The 24043-nt window shown below is 38.1% G+C and overlaps 1 protein-coding gene across 6 annotated transcripts in view; it reads right to left on the bottom strand.

Moving 5' to 3' along the window:
* Positions 1-24043, bottom strand: part of RAP1GDS1 (Rap1 GTPase-GDP dissociation stimulator 1) — a 98542-nt gene that overhangs the window by 37684 nt on the left and 36815 nt on the right. For 4 of the 6 annotated variants that reach the window (XM_065691554.1, XM_065691570.1, XM_065691563.1 and 1 more), the window contains 2 exons: positions 9178-9300; positions 4539-4664 (listed from right to left, as the gene is read on the bottom strand). In XM_065691554.1, the coding sequence (XP_065547626.1) occupies positions 4539-4664; positions 9178-9300 (249 nt within the window). Of the gene's footprint in view, positions 1-4538; positions 4665-9116; positions 9301-24043 lie in introns of those variants that run through there. The other 2 variants (XM_065691594.1, XM_065691585.1) reach the window with 2 other exon arrangements.

Here is a 24043-nt window from a genome sequence, read left to right on the forward strand (position 1 = left end):
AGGAATTATTATCTAATTAGGTAAGAGTCTAACCTAATCTCAGCTGAAGTCAACGAGAATTATTACTCCCTCTAATCTGAATGGCTACTGAATCAGGCTCTAAATGTCCTAGCCTTTTGCTTCCTCTTACAAGTATCACTTTTATAGCATAATTATGGAAGCTTCTGTAGTGTGCCCGATGCTATGTAAAACTACAGGAAAATAGCTGTAAATTCAAAACTGAAGTATGTAAAAAACTACCTGTGGGAAGATCACTGAGATTAAGATAGGATGCACACCATAAACTGAATGATAAAAAATATTGTGACACTATTATCTGTTAAGAAAATACTACTATTTTAATACAGCATCATCTTCCATTACTTTTTTCAACTGAAATTTATCTGGTTGGCCTGATCTTTCATCTCTACAAACCACGTTAGTGTGTGAGGTGACAGAGCAGGACAGAGACCCAGCTACAGACAGGTTTTGTCTTTCTCCTTCATTCTCATGTTTGTCTTGCAAGAAGGCAGGCCTGATTTGAAAACTGTGGTCTGAGTTTCCCTGTCTCCCAAGCACTCAATCTGCCACATGATTCAAGTCACCACCATCTTCCCAGTCTACTGGGAAAGAAGCCAGCAGAGAGAGCAGAGGCATGCACTAACCATCAGGTTGTTCATGAGGTGATTGCAAGCTGCAATTTGTATAATGCTGTTCTTTAACTTAATATCCCAACTACCTGAGCTGATGGTAGCAAATAATTTTTAGGCTTTATCTACAGCAGATTAACCAATCTGGTCTAGTTTAAGACATTGTTTTTTGTAGCAAGAGCCATGTTATGTTAAACATAACCTTTCCCGAACCATAGAAATTTGCATGTGGAACCAAGATGCAGGGGAAACTTAGAACAGTTTTGGAGGTATGTCCTCTTAGTGTGTAACATCTGTATGTCCGTAACAGTCCTAAAGAAACAGCACTTGGGAGAATGGCAGGGAGAGGGGGCAGAGGGAGAGGAGAGAACATGACTGGAAAGAAAGTAGAAGAGTAGCTATAGTTTGGTTCCTGGATAATGAGTGGTGGAGCAGCCAGAAGGATAGTTCTTATGCTCTGGCTGGACAATGCCTAAGAATTTAGCTTTTATTATAAGAACATAACTGGTGGTTAAAAGGAATGAGTGGGCTAGGAGCTTTGTATCTAGTAACACAGTTCAGGCAAAATTCTGTCCCTGAGTGAGGCTGAGGAACCCGTTGTCTGGGGATACGGAAGTACAAGCAGCTGTATTTGGTACAGGATGTAGATATGGTGGGGGAGAATGCAGGAGGAAGAGCAGGAGAGATCACGTCTCCATTTCCTTGCTTTGCACTTTCTGCTTTGACGAAGATTTGGGGGCCGAGGTGTATGTGGCATTTACTAGATAAAGCGCGTAGAACAATTACAGGCTGTACAGGAACATGCAGTAATGTATCTGTTCTGAAACTGTAGGGCAGCACTGTGCAATCTGCATACTGTTGGTTAGTTAAATTCATTGCTTCTGACTTAGAATCTTTTTGGCTGCCTCAATTGTTTCTTTCATCTTTGCATACAAGTGGAAGGATAGGGGCCTAAAAGCCCCATCAGTGCTAACAAAGGTTCCTTATACTCTGCTTTGCAATTGTATTTGCCTGTATTCTTGATGTTCAGAGACTCCTAAAGCAGATCTCTTCATAACATAAACGTTTCAAAAAGGATGCTCTCAAGGCTGCTTGGGACAAATTCGACCTATTTTTTCCTCTTTAACTGTTTATGAAATGCATTTAATTATCTCTGTTTTCTTCTATGCTCAAACAGGCAATCCAGTATTATTTCAGGGGGGCAATACTGATGAGGACCCAGACAATAAGACTGTGCATATGTACCTCAGACTTAACAGAGAATTGAAAATCTATCAGTAAGTCAAGAGGTTTTCATTTTCTGTTTTCTGTGAGGAGGTAAGTCTGTTCAGTAAGGTCTCTGGCCAGCAAGTGTGTAATTGCCCTTTTATCTCATGGAAGGTACTAACCCTCTTCCAGCACTACAACTTAGCCACGAATTATCTTTCCATAGCAGCTGTGTTCCAGGAGTATGCCCTCCTGAACTTATGTGGCCACTGTCTTGCCTTCATACAGCAGCTCTGGAATCTGTGAATACCAAGAAACCACTGCCATTTTCATGAAGAAAAAATTTCAGACCATCCTTTTCCTCTGCCATAGCACTTTTAAGGGGCCTTCCCTGGAGGAAAAGCCATTTGTCCCACAGCTTTCATCCTGAGCCATGCAGACTTCTCTCAAAAATAGAGACCTGATTAACAGCTTTTCACACAAACTCTCTCTAAACGAGGTGATGCACGCTTGCTGGGATGAAATACAGGATAATCGGGGCTTTCAATAAATAGAAATGTTGCTATGAGCCATTCAGTATGGTCTTGATTTCAGAGTTTCAGCCTAACATCAATTTAGAACTTAAAGACCTTTTTCTTTACAGCATGTTATATTTACATGGGCAGTAGGAGTGAAAAAACACTCATATATATGGTAAAATACAGTTATTGATGTATTTCAAGTTCCTATATGAGTCCCAATTATCAGAAGAGGTATGCTTTTGTCTCAATTGAAAAGAAAAAGACTATCAATACATAACATTTTTTAATGATTTAGAACTTTTAATAATTTAGAACTATTGGCCTCCATACCTGTCTTTGTTTTACTTGAAAGCTTTTTGTTAGGAAAAAATGATAGTCATAAAAGAAAATTTATTAAATTTCATAGTAATAAGCATTTTGTAAGTATTTGTCCTAAATAAGAATTTAGGATAGGGTAGATAACTACACAATTATTATACATTAAGATAATATAAAGTCAGATAGGGTGGATGTGATAAAAAAAAGCACTGTAAATAGCCTCTTCTACTCAAATCCAAGATGCTAATCTTGATTTTTGTGACATTTTATTACACTTTACATTAATCTTATTCAAATACACAGGGAAGCTAGTGACTGTCCTCCCACAGGAGCACAGCAACACATAGCATATAGAACACTCCACTGCCTACTGTAGATTTTATCAGTGCCAGCTTTGCTCCACAGAAGGGCAATACTGGGCATGTAATACAGATCTGTATTGGGTAAATCCTGAACTATAAAAGCCAGCAACAGTCTATAATGCCTGATACTACAAAAATAATTTTTGTGTTTCCTTATTTTATTTCATGAAAAAATGTGGGTTGAACAACAATGACATGAATAGTTATGTAGATTTTGCTTATATGAAATAAAAACCTTTACATCCCATATGATCCTGAAATAAAATACAGTAAATAAATTATGTTATATAAAGCTCAACAGCTTCTACTTGAAGTTTCCATGGGGAAGCAGCTGTTCAGTTGATTAGTCACCTTAAAGAAAATCCTAAATGAAAGAATTATACATTAACATCCTCAAGCAGTAGTTGTCTGTAAATAGAAATGCCAGCATGGAAAATCTGATTAACTTCCCTGAGGTCAAAGGCAAGGTGGTTTAAAACAATATAAATGTAAATTTACAAATTAGGATTAAAAAAAGTCGCAAAGAGAAAGGCTACCAATAATTCATTTTTTTTCAACAGTTTTCTTAACACCAGAACTTTAGTAAATGCAACACATAGTACAAAGAAAATTTCTTGCCATATGAAATAAGGCACTAAATCTGAAGATAACAAAATGCTTTTACAATTCATCTCACTTCCCATCTGCAGACACCCATAGGCTTCTAATTCCTTCATGTGCAGGGAAAGATGTTCCCGGTGTCTCTGCTTTTGTACCATATTTATTGTGCCCTGGCTTTTATAAAAATAAAGTAACGGATAATGAGGCTGCATTTTCAAATCACTGCAGCCACTGCTTTGGTTTTGCAAATGACAAATCCATGCATGTAATCAGCACATGGAGTCACAATCGCATTTCAAAACTCAGTTGGTTGGCAGTACATAATTTATTGTGCCCACAAAAAGCTAAAAAAACCTTACCAACCTCCTCCCTGCCCCATAACCCTTGGCAACCAAAAATACCAATATGTAATATCGGAGCAATTGACTGGCCATGTGAGTATTTGAGAATCAGCAACACAGCCCAGGCATCATTTCAGCCACATGTGCAGCTCTGCACAGCTTTGAGACTGATGGAATATGAATATTTGCTTCTGACTCTTCTCTTCTGAGATATTCTCTTTGAGGAAGAATTAAGTATTCAGGCCTCTGTGTATGTAGCACCTGCTTTCTGAAAACCTCATTCATTATGTTTAATTAAAAACAAACCCAGGATCACAACTCTTTCCTATTTTTACATCCAGTTGTATCACCAAATCCAAACAGGCTTTTTTAGTCTTCCTGTCACAAAAGCACAATGCAAGTGTGACATCCAATTGTCCCATACACTCAGAAAATCACATGGTAAATAAAAACCAAGAAAAGGCAAAAATTACCCCTCCAGTACATAATGTACAGAACACTAAAACATTCCCCCCCCTCCTACAAGAGCAGCTACAAGATATGGCTTATTTCAACACTCACGGCTATCGTAGCATATATTGCCCAGGGCACGTCCTGTTTGAAGCAATACTTCCTGGTCTTTGCAGTTTAACAGCTGCACCAAAGGAGGGATCAACCCGGCATCCACACATGGGTTTCGCATAAATTCTGCAAATAGTGCAAAGCCTGTTAAAGCAAGCTGGCTATTGTCAGTTTCATCCATTCTAGTTACACTGGCATTGCAAATGGGACTTTTGTTAGAATAAACATATGCATAGACAAACGGTGTAAGTTCTTCTCTGAGTTTCTAGAGAGTAAGCCCAAGTCAGGATTTGGTCTTATGTTCTTTCCATTACTTGTTAATTTAGAAGGAATTAAAGAGTATTTAATTGACCTCCATGGAAACTAATTTAACACAGCTCAGATAGAGCGTATTTTTAGCATCATAAAAACTGCTGAAAAGAACAACAAATTCACAACCTTTTTCTCCACCCCAACAAGTTCAACATAAATTAAAATTATTAAATAACACAAGATTACTTAAAACTAGTAATCATACTCCAAAATGAGCAGCATTTTTTACCCTCTATTCCCTTAATTAGAGCTCTTGAAAAGCTTTTGCTCTAAAAAAAAAAAAGGCATTAAAGCTAAGTAACAGGCTCTTTATTTGGAAGGTAAGGAATGGAAAAGTAAAAGAAAGAATGAGAAATACAAGAGAGATTAAGTGAGCCCAAAGGCCTGTACCTTTCCACATTCTAACTGATGCCCTCCAGGGGAGGAAAGCTAGAGGACCTCATCCACTAGGAAGCTTTCTGCCTTTCTGTCCTTTCTTTCTGCTATGTCCCCCAGCCACAGAGAACCAAAGTACTATTTCACATCTGTGCAATAGTCATGGATAGATAATTATCATGGTGTCAGGGAGATAAAGGACTGGTCTCCAGAAGAAGCTATAGTCAGGCAGGCACTGTGCTGCACATTTTACAAGGGAAGTTTACAGAAGCAACCACCTGAAACACCCATAGTGTTAATAGTTTACTACTAGCACCCTTCAGAGATGTAGCATTGTAATAGGCAAAAGGTCAATACATTTTTGATTTGTGAATTGCAAATTATCTCTTCCTTATTCTAGACAATGTTGGATCTTCCAAAATCAGTATACCTTTGTGTTACTCAGTCAGTTATGCGACATAATGAACCCCCATATGTATGACCCCCATAAAGATATGACACAGTTTTTCTGATTCTGGACCAACAGAAACAACCCTCATGCCAATAGTCAAACATTTCATATAATGCTTGAAGTACAAATACATCTTCTTAAATACTCCCTTTGGTGCACCTATTACAATGTTCTTTGACGTTTCTGTAGACAGAAAATCTTGTATCTTTTGTAGTTAACCTTGCACTTTTTTTTAGCTAAAGAATTCTCACAGAGGCAAGCAGTCCTCACATGATGATGAACTTTGATATATAAACAAACAGATGAAGTAGAATCATCAATATCTATACACTGCACAGGTTCAACAGAAAATAGCGCATTTTAAAACTGTAGACAGATGCTGTATTGTGATATATGGTGACGGCATCCATATTAACAAACAGAACAAATATCAGATACATCTGTTCTTTAAACTTGGTCTTGCCATGTCCTTGTAACTTTTTGTCTATTTCTTTATGACCCACTTTCATATTCATCTCAATGTTTATTTACTAAATGTGTTATGTTCCTCTATCTTTTGTCCCCTCAGTCTCTTCCTCTCTTAATTGCGTGCAAGAACTGCTCTGTACCTCAGCTTCTCCCTGCATCTCTTTATTTTACACCGACTAGTTTACCCAAGTCTCTACATCATCCTAGCCTGTCACAGGAAATGGAACTTGTTCTCTCCTAAATGACTGAGAAGTCTCAGTCTGTTCTTTTGTGTTTTCAGGTTCTTGGTCATGTGGTAAAAAGGAGTTAAGAACCCCTTTCTCCACCCTTCCTCCATCTAGAGTGAGCAGAAGCTTTCGGTCTTCCATTGAGCAACAAAATAATTAGGCCATATGCTGAGCAAACTTTTATTTGTCCAGGTCATGTAAGGGCAAGAAGTAAAAGAAATGATGCCATATATAGCAAGATAGATCTGTGAGATACCAACAAAAATGTGGTAACTACAACTATATTTGCAGGTGATAACTACACAGAAGTAATAGAAGAAAGAGAAGGTAATCAAGTACAGAGGCATTTAGAAGGTTTTCACTAACCTGACAGGGAAATGAAGCACATCCTTGAAGGAAACAGTGAAGTAAGAAGTTAGGAGGAGAACCACTGAGGACAGAGTAACAAAAACCAAAGGAGGAAAAGATTTCGAAAGAGAGATGCAATTGTGTTGTAGTATTACAGATTGTGAAGATGATGTTCTCACTCCTATACCTGGCAAAGAAGAGGAGACTAAAGACCTTGGAAAAGGGTTTAAAAGGTCCACAGTAGGGAGAGAAGCTCCATGTAGCAAATGTATCCTGAGCCTTCAATATGCTCACATTTGAAAGGGAAATAGTTGTAGCTGGAGAGACAAGAGTGACCGAAAGGAGTTTTGTGTATTTAGATATTTAAAATGGGAGAGCCTAACATGAGCTCATGTTGTGAGGAGGAAGAATCATGTGAGCTGAAGAGGTGAAACAGAGCAAGAGCACAAAGAGGTGAAAAGGAGATGAAACATGACAAAACCACTGAGGCATGTAAAGGAATTTGATGTGACCAGAGTGGGTGTGTGTGTAGGACCAGATGAGGAGAATGGGAAAGAAAAACAAGAAGCAGGGAAGAAAAGAGATGCTCTTTTATCAGTAAAGCCCAGATTCAGAGCCAGAGGCACTACTCCCAGCTCTGCCAGTGCTGCATGGTATGACCACAGGGAAATCAGTTCAGATGCCTGGGTTTAAAGCCTATCTGTGGGATGTTGATAACACAAAATTTCAAAAAGTGCCCTAAAGCTTGTTGAAAAGAGGTGCAACATAAGCATTAAATACTTGCATTATTATGAAAGGGGACAAATAAAACAACAAAACTCAAATGAGGTGTTCCTTGCTCATCTCAGTCTTGAAAGCACTGGGCACCTTAAATAACTCCTGAATACCTTCACTTTAACCTTGGCTGCCAGAGGTCCAGTTACACCTGCTAATAACTCTAGGAAAAAGACAAAAGCTATTTTGTATGATGAACCAGGTAAAACACCAAACTCTTCTGAAGAATGTACTTATGACAGCAATTTAAAAGAGGCAGCGAAAAGGATACTATTCAGAGATTTCATGTATTAGCTCAGATTTGAAAGATACTGGCTAAAATGCTCTGGAAGAGAACCTTGCAGGAAACAATGCATAGTAATCAGTTAATATATACTGAACATTGTTTTTCTTCTTAACTTTCCCCTTTCTGAGATAGGAGCTAAAAGGACTTACTGTGGGGATATACTCTTCACTGCAACATTCTAAATATACTTATGAATTTATTAAGTACATAAAAAGCATATGGTACGGTTGCATGAATCTCATTCTGAAACATTTCTAAGTTCAAATTTCTGTGTTTAAATTTTTAACTGGCTATTTACCTACATAATTTTAAACCTTAAAACTAACCATGTATATCTTCTTTTCTTGTTAATGTCGTTTCTGAATATCCATATATAACATTGTCTCAAAATCAGTGAATTGGGTAGAGGAAGTCACACAGGGGCTATCAGTAAGAAGCTGTAGTACTGTGATTCCAAAGAAAATACGGAGAAGGAATGTGGAAATAGCAATAATTTAGCACCTTCTCTGAAGAGGCATCAGCATGAAATTTTGTAGAGGAAGAGAAGTATGGCTGCCAGGCATGCATGTGGACAGCAGTTATGCGGCACCCTACTGTTTTCTGCCTGGCCTCTGGGAAAGTGCATAATGCAATTTGTGCCTCTTTCGCTGGGACAGCGGCAAGTCAAGGACTGAGGACAGTCAACCACAAACCTCGTCAGCTCTCATCATAGGGTGTGCCTGTCATGCCTGCCTGCAGATACAAGGCCATTTTTTGAGCTCAAGATATACAGGGTATTGGGTTTTAAGAGCTTTAAGATTATTCTTGCTAAAGAAAAAAAAAGCTTTAGATTATCTCTTACATTATATGACTGTATGTATATAATACATACCAAAATGTACCAGATTCTCACTTGGGATCTTGGGCTCTTATTCTATGCATATAATGCTCCTTAGGTAGGAGGTTTTGTTGTGGTATCAAATGCCTCATAATGATAATAATGTTGTCACAAACCTCAGACTGAAGAAACATCTACTACCCCTTAACTACGTGTATACTCACTAGTGTTTTAACTATGTGCACTATATGTAACTGGATGCACAAATGATGCGCATCTTGTTTTTCTATATGTGTTTCATAAGCCGGTGATGTGCTACTTCTGCCCAATAAACTCTACTTTAATTGTCTTGAAAACTGAACAGCATGAAAAGATTAAAAAAAAAATAAATCAGCCAAATGCTGTTTAAATTTTATTTAAAAATAGAGAAATAAAATTTGACAAAACAAAAAGAGTGAAAGGGAAGGATATGAAAGGTGTCTAATCTACAAAATGAAAACATAAATGAAGTAAAACATACTGACAAGTGAGGTGAAAAACTGAAGATGTTCCAGCAGAAAAGTTCTTGTAGAAAACCTCACCATTTCTGGCTACTTCTGCTATGATGTTAGCTACTTTTGCTGTGCAGGAAGATTGTGGCGTCAACAGACTCCCGAACACCTGAAGAACTCCACTTTTCTGGATTTTTTCACTTGTCTCCATATCTGAAAAACACATCACACAAAAATGACTTGTGCATCAGCTTGCGTTGAGGAAGAAAAGAAAGAAAAGAAGGGAGGGTAAGTCTTCTCAAAGGTAATTATTAAAAAATTATTTTCACATATAAGCCAACTGCTATTTTAATGATTGTATTTATTTTATATGATGTGCTCACAGAACTTAATACTTTGCCATTCCTAATCAATTGATCTTTATAAGGTAACTCTGTGTTATATAGTGAATATAGTTGCATACTCATGCATACACAGGGAAACTACTGGAGAGACTGATAGAAACACTAAAGGTCTTGGGAGTGATGTGCAGCAGCCTTAAGCATTATGTAAAAATCAAGGAACAGTATTCTGAAGTGATGGATTATTTGAAATGTTCAAGGAATGATGAGGGAAGTCCTTACAGCTGAGGGCACAGCTTAATGCAGTACGGGAGTCAGAAACTGGTCTAGACTCCTCTTATACTCAGCTTGAGTATCTTCTGTGTTACACTGCTAATCTACAGTAGCTTTAGTACAGTCTCAGTAGAAGGGAAAGGCATAAATAACACTGAGTTTCTTGTAGTAGAGATCAGAGATTTGGGAAAAAATCTTCCATTTCTGCCTGTAATAGGGAGGAATTGTGCAGCTGCTCTGTAACAGGGCCCCACCTAGCATGACTGGCCAACAGCTCTGTAACAAACTGAAAACATTGATTAGTGAATATTAAATATGAGGCAATAGATACTAAAACATTTTGCTAATGTTTTCAAATAATGGCATATTTGAGACAATTATTAGTGTGACATACAATATGATTACATGGCAGCTATCACTTTATAAAGCAGCATGACTCCTTAAGCCATTCATAATGGAAGTCACTTGCATTCTCCAAGGACGGCTGGGAGATGCTCTAATTGATGACTTTTGCAAAGAAGACAAATCTATCAGAATGCAAGCCCATTTTTCGACAACCCTGTCTTGCAGGGGCATTTTTAAGTGCTACAACATGCACAAACCCCCTCACATCATTTAAAAGCTTTACAGTAAGTGCATGTTAACATTTAAAAAATCACCACAGCTTGCCAGTAATGGTGAGAAACAGATGTAGATACTTCAGATTTGAGAAGACAGGCCTCTGAGCACCACTTTCTGCAGTTTCCTACAATCACCCTCACATTGGTATAAGAGCTATCAAGACAGTCACGCTGGGCAGCAATAGTAGTAATCAATAGATGTGGGGATTATTTAGTGTCTTTCACACCTGGGAGAAAAGAGAGGGACATTATATACTCTTGAACAGCAAAGGAGGAGCCTTAAACTAATCCAAGTTTCATTTTTTTCAAGACAACATTCTCTGTTTTCTCCCTAAGCAAGTAAATACATATTTTGTACAACACAACTAGCTAGTCTTCTAGTGCATCAGTTTGCGTTCTCTCTTAGCTGTGCTCCACCTGTGAATGGGTCACGACATGTCACAGGGCTCACCTCCTCCCTTTCCCCATTCTCAGTGCTGTAACTCAGTTTTTGCTTGTGGCAGCTTCAGGAGAACCCCTGCTGCCTCTGAGCGCAGAAGAGAGCCACTTGAGCTGACCCTGAACAGAAGCCAGCACAAGCCTGGCAGAGGTAACTCACATGGATTTTGTGGCTCACACATGTTTCAGTGGCTGGGAGCCATTTTCTGCCTAGGTGATAGAAAACGGACTAAAGGGAGAGAACGTCAAGTCTGTACTGCAGACTATCTATTTCTGTATTTAATTCCATCTTGGGATGTTGGTCTTTGGCTAGGACTACTCACTGACAACATGTCAGTGATGACATCTGACTACAAACATTAGGCATAAATTGAAGATTGATTAATTTCAACACATTGTGTATAATCACAGAATGGTTGAGGCTGGAAGGGACCACCAGAGGTCATCTAGTACAACCTGCCTGCTCAAGCAGGCTCACCTAGAGCACATTACTCAGAATTGTGTCCAGACAGCTCTTGAGTAGCTCTAGGGAAGGAGACTCCACAATCTCTTACATCCCCTCTGAGCCTTCTCTTCTTTAGGCTGAACAAGCCCTTTCCTTAGCCCTCAGCATGCCTATGATGATATCATGGGAGACAGTGTCAAAAGCCTTGCTGAAGTCCAGGTAGACAACATTCACTGCTTTCCCCTCATTAACCCAGCCAGCTGTCCCATCGTAGAAGGCAAAGAGGTTGGTTAAGCATGATTTTCCTTTGGACAATCTATACTTACTACTTCTGATCACCACCTTGCCTTCAGTGTGCCTAGAGATGGCCTCCAGGATGGTTCCACCACCTTTTCAGGGATGGAGATGAATCTTACTGGCCTGTAGTTCCCAGGGTCCTCCTTCTTGCCCTTTTTGAAGACTGGGATGGTTGATACCTGGTTTCTTTCAGTCTTCTCCTGATTGCCATGACCTTTCAAAGAGCATCGAGAGTGGCCTAGCAATGATGTCTGCCAGCTCCCTCAGCATTTGTGGGTGCATTCTATTAGGGCCTCCCAAATATAAGTGCTAATTATCATTAACCTGTTTGCAATCTAGTTAAATGCAATTTTTGAAATGCACTGAAATATAATGTAAAGGAGCTTATGGATTATCTGGAAGCTTTCATAAGTTCTGACATATAGCATATACTTAATAGATGTATTTTCCTATGGATATTTACAGATGAAAAAAAAGTTTGAATTCAAAGAAAATCACACCAGGACTAATGATCGGTCCAGACAGCTGTCTAGTAAAGAAGATACCCTTCTTCTCCCCTAAATTCAAAACTTGAAAGTACAGAATTCAAAATGTAGATATCTGTGAACCTGTATTAGTAGGCAGGAGACATTAATGCATTTTCTCCTGCCACACTGCCGAGATATACAGTATCCAGTCTCAGTTTTATGATCTGTTGTTTGATGGGCTCATTACTGTGCAAGGCATAAATTACATAAATAGAACAAAATATATCCTGCAAGAAGTGAGAAAATAAAATTAAATGCTACTCCAGGCCAGTTGTGTATAGCAGATATGCACTGATTTATATTATTAAGATAAGCAAGGGAGCACCAATAAAAGCACAGGGCTTAACAGACCTGTGGGAAACAGGGAAAATGCCCAGCTGGGATCACATAGATGAAAATGGACCACTGACTTTTCTTGCTCTTGAGCAGTACAGGAGGCACAGCTACATATATTCTCCCCCTCAAACCAAATTCCCACTGATTCTTGTTACCCAGGCTGAGCACCAATGTCAAAATTTTGCTAGTCACAAAAGAGGGAAGACTGATTAATTTGACCAGCAGCAAGTATAACTCTCCTGTGCTGGGCAGGGACATCTCTACCCTGAGTGAGTGCTCATGCACAATTGTTCGTGGGGAGAAAGCACACTGCTCTGGCAGCCCGCTGGGCTCTCTGAGGTGTTTTTGCCAGTAATTGCCTTGGGTGTAAAAAATGCCATGGGGCACTACAGCTTGTCTACTGCAAGTCTACCTAAGCCCTGCTCTTCCTCTGCAGAACATTTACAATTCACACTTGGTGCAATATACAAATTAATCCAGTGTCAAAACAGAGATATGGCAGTATGACATTAAATCCTTGCAGGTAGTTTATAGTACATCCTCCATATAAGGCATCCTAAGGGAATATGCCAATAGAATTACTGTTACATCCTCAAACACATTACTCTAAATTTCCTGGTTTGTATGTGCAGAATAAATCCTTCCCCTTCCTCCCTCCCCCACCTTGGGATTCTGTGTTCACTGCATTAAAGTTCTAATAAGGAAGGGAGGGGGAAGAATAATGTGTTGCAATATACAAATTAATTTCTTAAGCCATATGTAATTGGCAGACATTTTAGTTGTAGAAAATCAATCTTTAGTGGGCTTTTGAAATGCTTACACAAGGAAGCACATTTTAATTGGAACAAGATGTCTTATATATAAACCTAAAATTGCCTTGTTAAATCTAGGATTTCTGCTTAGTTTGTTTTGAGGGTTTTTTTTTAATTCTTTTAAAGGTGGATGGCTTAACAGGCAAATGATGCACAGGGTTGCCCTGTGAAAACTGGGAAGTCCAAATGAAGATCTTCATCCAACCTTCACTTGTCTGGGGAGTCAAGTGTACACTCAGTGCAGGCAGTAAGCATTGAAATACATGGCTGTAGAAGAAAACACAAGAGTTGGAGGTTTTGATGATTTCAGCACAGCTGTAGGTATATAAGCAGTTTGGCTGTTTATCAGAAGTGCCCAAATTGGACAATTACTTCATTGCTACTTGCAAAATATGAGCTAAGAGTCGTGTGTCTTGTGCATATGTATATGTGCAGTTCTAGACCCATTCTGCAGGACGCACTGAAGGTATAAACTGTGGTAGGAGGGGACTGCAGCTGCAGACAGCACTGAAAAGCAAATAACTGCCCTAAAACAATCTAAGTTTTTCTTCTTTTGATTTTTTCACTTGCAACTAGAGTGGCATGGTTGTTAGGGCAGGAGCTTTAGGAAGCAGGGATTTAGACTGCCCACCCATTAAGGCCCATGCACTTCTATCTTCTTTTTACTCAGCTTCATACAACATGAGTCCTCTACAGATGCATAAAAAGCAAAGGGACATAGGGACAGAAACGAAGGTGGCGTTAACTCTTTTGGAGAGGACAGTGAAGGGTCCTGTTTATGCAGCACTATTTTCACTGTGATTGTGATTTTCTTTCTGCAGAACCTAAGACTGGAAGATCACACCACAATGTTGCCAAAGGGCTGGTACCCATACCACTTCCTAGGCCTAGGAAAAAGTTTGGGGTTTGCTGAGAATTAGGAATTGCTAACGCCTTTGGCATAGGCAACCCTCAATTCTTGACTTTGTTCCCTTCAGAGGCTGAAGAAAGCCTTCCTGGCTTCCTGTCTGCGTTATGTGCACTAAAGAGGTATTATTTGTTATGGGTATGAATCTGCTGCATGCTAGTTTCATTCTGGGCTTCCTAGTAAATTATTAAAGGCTAAATTATTTTTATAACTTATTTCAGTTGTCATCTTTTGAATTGCTATTTCAATGTATTGTCAACTGTAGTTGGAGCATGTAAAACTTAGTTTTTCTCTAGGAGCAAGAAAGACTTAGGCAAGATCTCCCCCACATAATCAATCTTCCATGCTTTCTATAATGGAGAAAATTATAGCCAACGTTAATCACATGCTTAAAAGTTGGTTTATACTTACCATTTTAACTCCTTTAGCAGAATTGCAACCCCTTTCAAATCTGTTCAATTTGTCTTTTAAGCAAACCTAATAATATAGGTAGCCTGACGTTAAGGTGTCCCACCTCAAAATTCTTTTGCAATATGTGATATCTTGATTTCCGATGCTTTCTTTTAAAGCCTGAATTTGAATCTGCATGCACCAACCCCCCATAAAACACGTGCTGCCCCTATCTAAGAGCAAAGAAACTGTAGGACTGTAATAATGCTGCTTTAGAAACAGCCCTTTTGCACACAGTAAAATACAGTGATGTGCCATGACAGCATAAATGGGAGAAAAAACCACTAAGGTTAAACCTACAACTTTAGATGTCTCTTTATATCACTAGATATCAAGACAAAGGATATGTTAGATCACATAGTGCCAAAATCTTATCAATATCATAGCTGGCTGATTAAAATGTCAATATTCTTGCTTTTCATGTTATTTTGCAGTGCCTAAAGTCATAATAATAAAGGGTTTGGGCAGGAAATTCTTTAATGCCATAAATCAGAGCTGGAGAGCTGAAGCACAGCGTCTATCAGACTGCTTTAAGTAGCAGAAATCACTATAGGAAAAGAAAAAATCCAATGAGTGTCTCAAATTAAATTCTACACTCGCCTCTCAGGTCTATTTCCTGTGAAATTTCACTCCTTTCTACTCACTCTCTTCTCTCTGCATCATTTCATCCATCTTCAAGTGAAAGAAAAGGCAGGGAGGGGAAAGGGAAGGGAACAGAAAGGCATATCTGTCAGAGTGCTACTACTTTGCCCTTGCTAGCAGAAGAAAACTATAGGTTCACCAATCCCGTGCTCTCTAAACAATGAGTTTAAGTTACACTGTTAGATGTAACCCAACAGTAGCGAAGGCTAGAGCTGCAATAATTCCTATGTTGTGGAGCTTTACATGAGAAATGAGGCACACCACAGAATTGTAAATAAGCAGCTTCGTGAGTGTCCTCTTTATTAAGCCAACCGTGTTTGTAATGTACTCTTTTGAAAAATGTATGTATTTCAAGCTGCAAAGATGTTTTATAAACCTCCTCAAACTACTGCAGAAAATTACCTTGGCTTTTTAATGTTCCTCCTACATGTACTCTCATCAGAAAGAGAAAGATGAACATATGAATAAATAATGATGAGCCACGTATATCATGAAAGGAACCTTCCATCTGCTCTTTCAGAAGGCAGAAGGGAGGAGAATGAAGGAAGCAAGTGATATTATTCTAACTGGCACATCCTCCTAACCACCACAGTAAAAAAGGTTCACATAACTGAGAGTAAGTATTGATGTTTTCTCCATATACGGCCTCCCTCAAGAAGCACTCTCTCTCTCTACATAGCCTCCTACTGTATTTTCCAAACCACAAACTGGAGATTTCAGTTTGGCTACAAGACTGTTGCCATTATCAAGCGTTGTTTTTACAGTAAAAAAAAAAAAAAAAAAAGAAAATAAATCCTCTAATAATAATTTATATATAGAAATAAATATGTAAATACAATTTTCTTTAGGCATGCTCCTCCTCACATGGAGAAATCCCCACAAATGCAATCTGCTTGCTCACCTATTCTTCAAACTAGACCCCTAGGAGTCAGGGAGGGAGGATTCTCCCTTAGCTGTGCAAATATTTCCATCATGGTATTTGCTCTGTTCTGTCTCTGCCAACAACAACAGGGCAACCTCAATTCCTATTTTTAATGAAGAAACAGAGATAGTACACAGATGTTTGTAATTAAAATCTCAGCTCTAACAAGGAAGGAAGGACAGATGGAGAGGCAGATTCATTAACCAACTAGCTGCATGATTCCCTCTGATTAAATTCTCCAAAAGCTATACCCAAAGAATAAGTGAATTTCAGGATGAGACCCACCCCTGAAATAGCCTGCTGCAGGTACCAATGAAGTAATTCAATAAAAATACATGCCAACTTTGCCTTCAACAAAGAAACATGCACATCAGTACTTGCATGGATATGTCACAGCACAAAGCAGAATATGAAAGTTATGCAGCCTGGAACCCCTGAGTTCCTGAACTGGGTCTAGTTTAGAGCCCTGACGCATAGTTTGGCAGATTTATCTGAGCTGTTAGTTCCTCCACTCTCCCTTTCTGACTCACCCTCTGCAGGAGGTAACCGCTTTGGTAGCACAGTTGCTGAAGGAGTTTGATATTAGTGCCTCAACTGCCAAGTTCGTTCTCTGGCATCTTAGTACAAATGTCATTCACTAGCATCTTCACATTTTATATTCAGCCTGTGCAGACACTTGAATCTGCCCTCTCTGTTAATTGTACTAATTGGACTTACTACAGGACCCTGGGTAAAGCTTTAAGCATCCTCATGCTCTAGTTTTTCAATCAGTATAACAGAAATACTATGCCCATAGTATAAAATCCCTTCTCCAAAACCAATTTAGTTTAAAAATCCAATCAGACTTGAAAGCTGAGCATTATATATGCAGGAAATGTTCCATATTCCTTTTAAGCAATCTCTTAAGAGTGCTCTCAAGCAAGCTGAAATGCCTGCTGTAAAATTCTGCCCAGTGTTTATTGGAAGAGTACATCTCCATACAAAGGAATGTTTTAGCTACTGAAGTTTTTAAAAAGCTTTGCTGTCAAAGTAGCTTAATGAAAAGCTAATCTAAAAAGGATCACATCTGTAAGTTATAATGGACTAGGACAAAACTAAGAACAACATTTCAGATCTGAAATTGCGAATTACATGATCTCTAAATATAATTCTTTTGTAAAAATCAGGCCTTTCCCTTTGCTTCTGTATTGCATTTAAAAAAGGCAGGCCTTTTCCTTTGTTTCAGTATTACATTTTTGAAATGCAATCTAAAAAGAAATTTGTCAATTCCATTATCTGGAACTGCTATTCACTGATGCCTTCTGTGAAGAAAAAATACATAATATTTAATCTTTATTTGGCACATTGTGTATTCAATGAATAGCGCTTGGAATTTAACACTTGGATAAACATCATTTAACTATCTGGCACTAACTAAATACATCACTATTAAGAGGAATTTATGTAAAATATAATCCCACTAAGTAGTGGTGATTACCATTCAATATCATTAGGGTATGCCAGTTTACTGGGAAATAGTCCAACAAAAAGCAGACACCTTGATTTAGTACATTCCAATTAAATAGGTATACTGTAATAATATATTATATACAACACTTAGGATGATACATTTCTGGATTATGTGTATACAGTGCCACGAAAAGGCATTAGTTTCATCAGCTAAAATGCAACAAACAGCAAAAAGAAGGAATGCTTTATAACACAGCATTTGAGCCAAAACTCCCTCTTACAAAGTGTTCAGAATCCTCAACTTTCAGAAAGGCATTTGACTAGGAATCTTCTCAAGTAAACTTAATGGACTACAATGAGCCTAATTGTCTGAGCTGGCCCACTTCAATCTGAACTTCTGTCCCTGCTACAAGAAATTTTCTGCATTGGAGGCAAACTATAAATTCTTGCTTGTGTGAGTAAGCTGGTCTAAGATGCAAGTTTTTGGTTTGACAGCTTCCTACCAGCAAACCCTTACTGCTGATGCAGCTATATCGCCAAAAGCTACAAAAATACTAAGTCTGTTAGTTACTTTCTGAGGGATGTAGTTTAAGGTGGTGTAGCAAAAGAATGTTTTAGCCAATAGAAATGGCATCTGTATTAAGATGGTTTCCATCCTTGCTCATGCAAAAACAGGCCTGAGCCTTCCCTAGCAGCAGATATAAAACCTCCCTCAAGTTTTATGTACTATCTTCTTCTCTTACCAAATTATGTCTGTGAAAATGCTCCTGTAAAAAATTTATTCCCCTGTATTCCATTATCACCACAAGTCCTCATTTTATGCATACACATCAATCAAAATGTTCTTTGGTCATGCAAAAGATTCCCAATTATGTTTAATGTTATATTAATTTCTACTAATATAGGTGGTATAAAACATAATTCAATGGCAAAGGCTAAATGTTTAAGTCATGTTTTTTCCTTTAATTTTACAGTTATACTCTTCATCAAGAAAACCAGGCTCATATGAAGCTCAGCAAAGATATAATCTACTAAGAAGTAAACTGAAAATACACTTATGAAGAACACTTTCCTTGACATCTGCTGTCATAGAATAATCAAGACTGATGGTGACCCAAAACAAAGGAATTACTAAAAGAAGCTGTACATATTTTGGCTATGAACATGCAAATGCCTTACCATGTATATGGCTTTATACATTCAAATATATCTCTTGAGCTTGGTGGGACTACCAGAACATAAAGACCTATGCCCTTCAAGGTAAGAAGGAATAAGAGAGCAGGGAGATGCTATTTGTCATTAGACTTAATGTGTCTAGTTATCAGTTGGTTTAACAGGCCTCTGATCCAACTGGTGCCATTCTATGCCCACTTGCTTGTGCTATGCTACCTTGATGTGCTTGTCCGCAGGCTTTTGTAGTTACAGCTTACTTGTTAGTAATGTGTATTTAATCTGTGGGGATGCTGAGTGATCTTTTTTATTGATAGGAAACAACAGTAGCCAAAAGCTAATGACATATGTGAGGATCAGAATAGGGACTTATAGATGGTTATTGTTTTGGTTTAAGCTATAATGCTGTGCAAGCATTCACAATCATGAAAGTATTGCTACTTGGTCACAATCCACATGAAATGACTGTCACCTCATTTTGCTCTTACACCTCATTTTACTCTTATTCTGCCCAGTCTTCAAACAGATAAAGGTTAGTTTGGTGATTTTTGAAAGGCAGTTTGCTGGAGCAAGCCGTGAAATGTTAAGGTTTTTTTTTCTCTATGCTTCAGAAAGGGAAAGGAATAAGCTTAAAATGTCTAGCCAATGGGAAAAAAATGAAAGTGATTTCAGATAATGTTTATACTTTAGAATAACTCTGCTAGGACAAAAGGTTCTGCAACTTTTTTTTTTCTGTTGGGGTGGGAGAGGGGCACATCTTTTACTTTCATACCAATGGGCGAGAGGATCACAGGAGAAAAAAGATTAAGTGATTATTGTTTAATCAGGTGTATACTAAACAGGTACAAGATTTCACTGAAATCAGACGGCACTCTCATGTGCTAAAAGTTAAGCAGATACCTGCTTACCTAACTCTGCAATGAATAAATTAGAGTATGTACACTGAACCGTCAAAAATGTCTAAGAAGGAAATAGATAGGAGTAGGTAAAACTCTCATATTTTTCACAAATCAAACGCATTAATAACAACAAAACATTAAAGAGATTTATTTTTTTTTAGTTGAGCCCTGAAATCAACAATTACAAAACGGTATCTCTAAATTCTCCATTAATTTTCTGCTCCAGTGAAGGAATTGTTCCATCTTCTATGGCCAGCAAAGATCAGAAAAAGGAACATCAAGTATAGGAAGAGCATGAGTACTAACTAAATTCAACAACATATGGAAGCCACAGCTATAAAGAGCAGAATAAAACTCAGAATTTCCAACTCAAATATAACCTCTGTGTTAACATATGGTTGTGAGAACTGGAAATCCACCAAAACATTAAAGACGGGAAACTACATGCCTTTGAAAGCAAGTGCCTACAGAAGATTCAGGGCATTGGATGGAAAGTTTCATCACCAGTGAAGGAATGTGAGAGATCTGCAATCTCTGCAGAAATCCAACATTTCTGTAAGCACTCCAGATGCTAACACATCCTCCTCTGTGATGCCATCAAATAAGAACCAACACATTTCAGAAAACCCACTGGTGACTTTCAAAAGAAAACCTGAACAGAAGCTTTAGGTAGGAGGGCTGAGCTCATGATCTCAACACCATAAAGCTGAAACAGCAGGAAGCGATGGCAAAGGCTGGCTATCAGTTGCTCAGAAAGTTTGTAACAATGTTATTTTCTCTGATAAAACACAGTGAGCTATATTCACAAAGCAGCATAAAGAAAATATGCTCATTCTGGGGAGAAAAATGGCATGCCAAAGAAGCCTTAGAAAAATGCTGAAATTTCCAGTTTCAAACATGAATTTAAAATTTTCATGTGTCATTTGATGGTTCCTTGACTTACTGGTATCAGCATAGCTCAATAAATAGAAAATCGGTCTTCTTAGCCAACCACATCTTCAAGTTAAAGTGCATTATTTTTAACTTACTTGCACTGTAAAAGCTTTCCAAGATTTTTAAATCCTTTTCAAAATTGGAGCCCTGCCCTCTCACTTACTTCTATTGGTATGATTTTGCTAAACCATTTTTACACAAAAACTTGTAAATGCATACTCATCCTCCCCAAAAGTATATGTAAAAAAATGTTTCAGATGCATATTCTAACTTTTGCACTTCAATTACACGTTAAGACATTTTTCAGAGCCAGGTGCTGAAGGCTGGGATTAGTGGGCATTTTCAGCCTCTTAGACTGAGTATATCAGAGCCAAAAATAATATTCTCAGCAGATTTTCAGATTTCTCATTTATCAAAGCTGGGTTATTTATTTCTGCTGTAACCTCTGGTATCTGAGACACAGCATGTCTGGACTAGCAATAACATTGGGGGGGAAGTTGTTACTGCAAAAATTAGGCCCCAGAAGGCCTGTGGTCTAAAAGAAAACCTTTATTTTGTTCTTGTTCTCTTTTTCTCAGGTAGTCCTTTTTTGCGGACTTCTGTTCAAAGATCTTTGGATAACTACACTTTTTTGATAGGCACAATGTTTATGAGACAGCTCTTAATAGGTATAAATTTGTGTATGTTGATATAAAATTATGGCAAATAGTTTTCTGTTGTATTTCCCTAGACAATGCAATTTACCTATTGTTCCCAAAATCCGATAGAACATGCCGCCTGTGTTTTTCTTTGTGTGTGAGATGAGAAATCAAGCATTTACTACTTCTTTTCAGAAATGTATGTGCACAGTCTTTTCTCCAGTGCATAAGTGCTTTACTCATTCTTTTGACAAAGTCTTTTTGAAAAAGAGATTCCAAGCTGCGAAGCATATGTTAAGCTATCACATTTTTATCTGTTAGTTTAGCCTGCCATTGATTAAGGCTTAAGTTGAAAATATCTGAGCCAGTAAAATCATAAATGGATGAATATGTATCCATTGTTTCAGACCTTTTTCTACATATGACTAGTTCAGTTCTAACTACTATGTTCTTTGAATTATGATAGTAAAACATGCAACATTGTGCTTTTAGAACAGAACTCTTAAAACCACTATTTTTTCTTTTTCATAAGATAGGTTTTGCTCCCAAAATAGAAAGTCACTTGAGCTTGTAACATTCGGCTGCTTTCTATTATTCAAAAAAATAATAGAATTCATTAATACACCAAGACTAATGATGCCTCTGGAGCTGATGTTTAATGCTGTCAATTTTCTACAGTATTTGCACTGACAATTTTGGTTGGCCAGGAAAGCAAATATGCCTCCCTTCCATGTTTAGTGTAACTTTCAGTACCACCTGTATTTAGAAGAACAATGATATTTCAGAGAATGTTCCTCTATAAGTTGTCATTAAAAAAAACACAACCAAACACACACCAAAATACCCTTAAATTCCAAAGCTGCTAAATATGACAGAAAATTGGCAAAAACATCACAAGAAGTGTACAGCTTTCATAACTGCGGCTAAGACCTTGAGTGAGATGGCTGTGGGCTGCAGACAAGTATGCAACATCTGTGTATTGGTCAGAGGGCAGCCTGAAGCCCAGGGGGGCAGAACTTGCTCAGACTTCTCCAGCGAGCACAGGGAGGTGACACAACTGCATTTCTCTGAGAAAAATGCCTCCGGGTTCACCTACCATAGCTCTACTTCCCCCAGTTTCCTCCTATGGATTTTTCTGCAGACTTCAATTCTTTTCTTCTTTATGGGTGTCACTATGTGTGTAAAGCTAGACAAGCTGTTTATTACTCTAGCCCATTAAGTGTGGGGAGAAAACGACCCCTGTTTGTAAAAAGCCTCAAGTTGCATTTTGCAATGAGCAGTTAGTGTCAGAGTTTTAGGTTTGAGTTTTTTTATACTGAATCACATTCTCTGACAAAGTAATCCATTGTTTTCTTGTTTTCTGATTACGATCATTCTATGCTCCATATTAATGTAGAATTCTGCTTCCAGATCAGCAAAATTCTTTCTTGACTATAACACATTAAACCATAACTCTATAGAAAGAATCCAAATTCCACAGAGCAGATAATGGGAGTAATTTTTTTAAATATAGAGTTTTAAAAAGAAAATACATGTGATATATGAATTTCACTTCCTTATTCAGTAGAAGCATTTCATTCAGTGAATGACTATTTCTTTGCTGAAACACTTCTTATGGATCATGCACCACAGCCTTCCTTAAAAATCTAAATTATGTAAAGTTTAGCAATCTAGAGATGGTGAACACTGGTGAGGAGAGAGAGGTCAAGCAATCATGTTTTCCTTTCAGAAGTAAGGTGGAAAGAATCTCAGGTTACATGAATGAGGTAGATTAGGTCAAAGGAATGGTGTTGATTTACATTAGCTGGGAATCTAGACTGCAACAGAATAATAGTAATGTTACTGCATGTCTTATGGTGCAGGTCACTACCACTACTGCAGGACAGTTGACTTCGCTAGGAATGCAGAAGGAGGTTAACACAAAATAAGGTATGTTATTATTATTCTAAAGCACTCCTAATGAATGCTTATCTCTTATTCCTCTGTCATTGTTGCCTCTTGCATTCAAGATTCCTCAGTTTTATCTGGTGCCCCAGGATAGGCCATATTTGACTGGCCTCAGCCAGAAGTGCTGGTGACAGGTAAGAACTAAAATATCTGCATAAATAGGAATATAGATCTTTCCAAACAATGTCTCATAAAGAAACCATCTGTGCAGGATTTTCAGACCTGGGTCTCAGATGTGAAGCGCTATGCAACTATTGCCCTAGACAAATAGTAGCTAAAACCATTTGAATTTGGCTTGCCAAATACTTACCAGCAGTTACCACATTCAGCAAACTATTGATTCACCATTGTGTAGTATAGCATGTGTGTGCATACACCTTAATTTGATTCATGGGACAAATGGCAGAATTGCTGGTAAAACCAGACAGGAGGTACCATGTTCCAGGGCACTATAGCCTGGGATTATCAAAAGATCAGCTGGCAGGAGGAGTGTGAAAAAAAACAAAAGAAAAAGAAATGAAAGCTACAATATTCATCATAACTTTGCCATCTCTTTCTATACGGTAGACAATAGGAGAAGAAAGTAGTTTGTAGTGCTTTAATGCAATGAACAGTTAAAAGATTGTATGCAAAGTAAATGGAACTACAACTGGCACTGTATTGTTAGACTAAGGAATTTAAACTTGCGTTTCTGCAGCAACCACAACCCTATGCTGAATGCATGCAGTTATCAATTAAAAGCAGTGTAATGGTCCCTGAAATATTCACATGTACACGCAATATGCCCAAAATGAAGTTGTGGTAATTATTTCCTTTTTAAAAAATCTCAGTGTTGTATTAACACTGGGTTTAGCTACTGGTTTTGGCTTGCAATAAAAGGGACTGGGTTACATTACTGCATTGTAATATA

This window comes from Lathamus discolor, chromosome 1 (assembly GCF_037157495.1).
Source record: "Lathamus discolor isolate bLatDis1 chromosome 1, bLatDis1.hap1, whole genome shotgun sequence".
NCBI classification, from domain to species: domain Eukaryota; kingdom Metazoa; phylum Chordata; class Aves; order Psittaciformes; family Psittacidae; genus Lathamus; species Lathamus discolor.